Source organism: Dendropsophus ebraccatus, chromosome 4, assembly GCF_027789765.1.
Source record: "Dendropsophus ebraccatus isolate aDenEbr1 chromosome 4, aDenEbr1.pat, whole genome shotgun sequence".
NCBI lineage: Eukaryota > Metazoa > Chordata > Amphibia > Anura > Hylidae > Dendropsophus > Dendropsophus ebraccatus.
In genome coordinates this window covers 6186693-6191904 of record NC_091457.1, presented here as the reverse complement: position 1 = coordinate 6191904, position 5212 = coordinate 6186693, and the positions used below count along the sequence as shown (strand labels likewise).

At 50.1% G+C, this 5212-nt stretch overlaps 1 protein-coding gene across 1 annotated transcript; it reads right to left on the bottom strand.

Annotated features, from left to right (window-relative positions):
• Positions 1-1167: 1167 nt before the first annotated feature.
• Positions 1168-4813, bottom strand: ADM (adrenomedullin). Its single transcript, XM_069968036.1, has 4 exons — positions 4641-4813; positions 3940-4053; positions 3700-3828; positions 1168-2964 (listed from the first exon to the last, which is right to left on the bottom strand). The coding sequence occupies exons 2-4, from the start codon at positions 4035-4037 to the stop codon at positions 2589-2591; spliced, it is 603 nt and encodes a 200-aa protein (XP_069824137.1). The 5' UTR covers positions 4038-4053; positions 4641-4813; the 3' UTR covers positions 1168-2588.
• Between the last annotated feature and the right edge of the window lie 399 nt (positions 4814-5212).

Below are 5212 nucleotides of genomic sequence, written 5' to 3'. Positions count from 1 at the left end.
TCATCAGCCAATGCATAACTACAACTCCCAGCATCCCTGATAGCAGCAGGCTCAGAGGCAAATGCATAACTACAACTCCCAGCATCCCTGATAGCTGCAGGCTCAGAGGCAAACGCATAACTACAACTCCCAGCATCCCTGATAGCTGTAGGCTCATCGGCCAATGCATAACTACAACTCCCAGCATCCCTGATAGCTGCAGGCTCATCAGCCAATGCATAACTACAACTCCCAGCATCCCTGATAGCAGCAGGCTCAGAGGCAAATGCATAACTACAACTCCCAGCATCCCTGATAGCAGCAGGCTCAGAGGCAAATGCATAACTACAACTCCCAGCATCCCTGATAGCTGCAGGCTCATTAGCCAATGCATAACTACAACTCCCAGCATCCCTGATAGCTGCAGGCTCAGAGGCAAATGCATAACTACAACTCCCAGCTTCCCTGATAGCCAAAGCAGGCTGGGTGTTGTAGTCTTGCAACAGCTGGGGAGCCGCAGGATGGGGAGTAGATAGGACCGGCAGTGTATACATCATATATACAATGTATAAGGCCGTTGTTTGCGCAAATATGGCCGTTGTTCTTACGACTGTGATTTTTACATAGTGTGAACCTGGCCTAACAGTAAAGAATATATGGGGCCGGCATGTGTATCATATATACAATGTATACGTAATGAGGGCTATATGGCGGTATATACATCATATATACAATGTATAACAGAGAGGACTATATGGCGGTATATACAATGTATAACACTGAAGACTATATGGCGGTATATACATTATATATACAATGTATAACAGTGAGGACTATATGGCGGTATATACATCATATATACAATGTATAACACTGAGGACTATATGGCCGTATATACATTATATTTACAATGTATAACACTGAGGACTATATGGCGGTATATACATCATATATACAATGTATAACAGAGAGGACTATATGGCGGTATATACAATGTATAACAGTGAGGACTATATGGCGTTATATACATCATATATACAATGTATAACACTGAGGACTATGTGGCGTTATATACATCATATATACAATGTATAACAGTGAGGACTATGTGGCGGTATATACATCATATATACAATGGGACCAGTGATCACAATATATATAATAATAAAACAATGGAGACGAGGAAAGTTCTGGTGAATTGTTCTGTTTTATTCGATGGAACCGATAATAATAATAATAATAATAATAACAAGTTACATCCAGAGCAGGAGGAATGTGAGGTATCCGATCCCGGCATACACAGATACACGATGCTTAGATACACAGATACATACACACATATATATATAATGCCCTTATAAAATCTGGTAAAAAAATAACTTTGGCTTTGGACAAAACAAACAGGAAATAACCATAAATATCCTAGAAAACATTGCACATAAGGTTCAAGTATAACGGTCCGGTCCGTCTCCAGAGAGTCCACAGAGCGGATAAGGTCCATCGGCAGTGAGAGGACTGGGGAAGGGAGACAGTCCTGGGGAAGGGGAGACAGTCCTGGGGAAGGGGAGACAGTCCTGGAGAGGGGAGACAGTCCTGGGGAAGGGGAGACAGTCCTGGAGAGGGGAGACAGTCCTGGGGAGGGGAGACAGTCCTGGGGAGGGGAGACAGTCCTGGGGAAGGGGAGACAGTCCTGGGGAGGGGAGACAGTCCTGGGGAAGGGGAGACAGTCCTGGGGAAGGGGAGACAGTCCTGGGGAGGGGAAGACAGTCCTGGGGAGGGGAAGACAGTCCTGGGGAAGGGGAGACAGTCCTGGGGAAGGGGAGACAGTCCTGGGGAGGGGAAGACAGTCCTGGGGAAGGGGAGAGAGATGAGGGGACTGCGCAGTCCTGGGGAGGGGAGACAGTCCTGGAAAGGGGAAGACAGTCCTGGGGAAGGGGAGAGAGATGAGGGGACTGCGCAGTCCTGGGGAGGGGAGACAGTCCTGGGGAGGGGAAGACAGTCCTGGGGAAGGGGAGACAGTCCTGGGGAGGGGAAGACAGTCCTGGGGAAGGGGAGACAGTCCTGGGGAGGGGAGACAGTCCTGGGGAAGGGGAGAGAGATGAGGGGACTGCGCAGTCCTGCGCTGAGGTCAGTTAATTCAGCTACTGAAGCCATCAGTAAAGTTCTGCAGCACCTCGACCAATGCAAACCCTGGCCAAGCAGCCGGTGCTCCTATTCCTTCTGTGCATCCGGTGCTCCCATATCTTTGTGCATCTGGAGCTCCCATTCCTTTGTGCATCTGGAGCTCCCGTTCCTTCCGTGCATCCGGAGCTCCCATTCCTTTGTGCATCCGGAGCTCCCGTTCCTTCCGTGCCCCCCGTGCTCAGTGCTCACATTCACAAGTGCAAAATGACGCAGACAAGTCCACGGTCTCCTCCACATCGACTAGTCGGAGAGTCCAAGCATGCGGAGACCACTCTCCGACCACCTGCTGCAATACTATCCCTGGTAGACGCCATCGGCTCCTCTATGTGCCCGCGTCTGGCCGGCACCTTCCCGAGGAATCCTGGGTCCTCCCGTCTCGGGGGACGTTCATCCTTCACCGTACGTTACACCGCTACGTCCACGCTTTAAGTCCGCAGAAGGGTTTGCCACATTTTGCCTTTGGTCTTGGTCAGCCGGCTGGGTGTCCCCCGGAGGAGGCTCAGGACCTGCCGGGCGGTCGGGCCGCTTCTGTCGCTTTTAACCCACTGTGGTCTGAATGTGCCGTCCACATAGGGCATGAGAAGCCGCCTGTCGGGCACAGACCTCCTCCGCCTGCGGCCATAGCCCTGGGAGCTGATCTTCCTGGCCGGGGCCGTCATGTCCTTGTCCTTGTCCGTGTATTGGTAGATCTGGTTGGCGAGGTTGTGCACTATGCAGGTGCCGAACTTGCAGCCTCGGGACATCTGGGGGTAGTTACCGAAGCTGTGCCTGTATCTCTTCACACGGATATGGGCACCATTGCTGCAAGGGAGAGAGAGAGAGAAGGGTCAGACACCTGCAAACTCCACTCTGCTATTCCGAGCTAATAAGAATAGAATAATAAGTATCTGCACACTACAGCCCACCCCCCACTCTGCTTATTCTAGGAAACGTTCACACCAAAAACCAACACAACCCTTGCACTGAGATTGAGAAACCCATTAAACACACACACGGCCCTATAGCCATCAATATACAGATGTAGCAGAGCTCACCGGGTTGTTCTGCATTTATGTAACAAGTGACACTCTCGACTCTGCTACATCCATTGCTATATAGAGATACATCTGTGATTTCAGACACGTAACACTCTCAGCTCTGCTAAATCCTGTGCTATAGGCAGATAGGTCTGTGCTATGAGACAGGTAACACTCTCGGCCCTGCTACATCCAATGCTATAAACAAGTACACATGTCTTATGAAACAAGTAACACTCTCGGCTCTGCTACATCCATATATAAGCAGATAGATCTGTGCTAGAAGACACGTAACCCTCTCGGCTCTGCTACATCCATATATAAGCAGATAGATCTGTGCTATGCGACACGTAACCCTCTCGGCTCTGCTACATCCATATATAAGCAGATAGATCTGTGCTATGCGACATGTAACCCTCTCGGCTCTGCTACATCCATATATAAGCAGATAGATCTGTGCTATGCGACATGTAACCCTCTCGGCTCTGCTACATCCAGACGGATCTGTGGGATGAATTACCTGCTGAGGGGCAGTCGGGGGTCCCTGGTATCCTCCGGCTTGATGTATGGGAATGCTGCGGATGCCTCCGGACTCTGCACAGGTGTCTGCAGGTCTCGCCGGACTCTCTGCACCTCCACAAGTCTCCATCTGTAACAGGTAAAGTGAGGGGTTAGGTGGGCAGTGATGGGTCAGGAGGGTAACAAGTCATGAGCCGTCCCTTTAGGCAAGCCCCAGTCCTCCACACTCCATAGAACTTACTTCTCTCCTTCTGGCCGGATTTCCATCCTTCCTGCGACGACGGATCCGAGGAAGCTGAGATACGAGATGTGGATGAAGACGACGTACGCCAAGTCCATGCTGGATGACGGAGTCCTGGAGGGGGGGAACGAAAACAAGGACTTAGAGGGGATGTGGGGAGACCACTATGTACATCCTATCAACCTGCTGCACAACTACAACTCCCAGCATGCACTCACATTCACAGCTGTAGTTCTGCATCCCAGGTTGGGATCAGTGTGCGGAACAAACACCTCTATGCTACATCTGCAGCAGCAAAACTTTCCAGACACCACTCAGGTGCATTGGCAGTCAGACATTGTGGCAGGTACAGTGATACATTGTGGCAGTCAGACATTGTGGCAGGTACAGTGATACATTGTGGCAGGTACAGTGATACATTGTGGCAGGTACAGTGATACATTGTGGCAGTGATACATTGTGGCAGGTACAGTGATACATTGTGGCAGGTACAGTGATACATTGTGGCAGTCAGACATTGTGGCAGGTACAGTGATACATTGTGGCTGTGATACATTGTGGCAGGTACAGTGATACATTGTGGCTGTGATACATTGTGGCAGTGATACATTGTGGCAGGTACAGTGATACATTGTTGCACGTTGTTGCAGTGATACATTGTTGCACATTGTTGCAGTGTAATGGAATGTATGAGAACCTACCTGTAGTCAGGCTGCTGCTTGTTCCTCAGAAGCTGTAATCCTCAGTAGCTGGGAGTGTTGTATGTGCTGCTGCTTGTTCCTCAGGAGCTGTAATCCTCAGTGGTTGGCAGTACTGTAGCTGCTGCTGCTTGTTCCTCAGGAGCTGTAATCCTCAGTGCTGTGGCTGCTGCTCCTCTCTGCCCTCTGCCTGTCCTGGGCTGCTCAGCTCTATATATAGGAGGCGGAGGGGGCGGGGCCAGACTCTTATTACTGTATACAGGACAATGGGGACTCACAGATTGCACATAACATTATTGGACAATGGGAGGTTTGTTACCTAATAAGGAAGGATCGGAGGAATGTGCTGCAGATAATAGGGGGGCTCCGGGGGTCCCATCATAACAAATAGCATTATTAGTATTATATATAGTGTGGGGTGTATGGGGGGTAATGTACAGGGGGGGGGGATACAGACAGAGAGGAGGATGATCCTGAGAAGAGGAAGAAGCACCAGAGACTTTCAGTGACTACAGACTGAGCTACTGAGGGGGGAGAGACAGGGGAACAGGTGGAAGAGAGAGATAATAGATAGA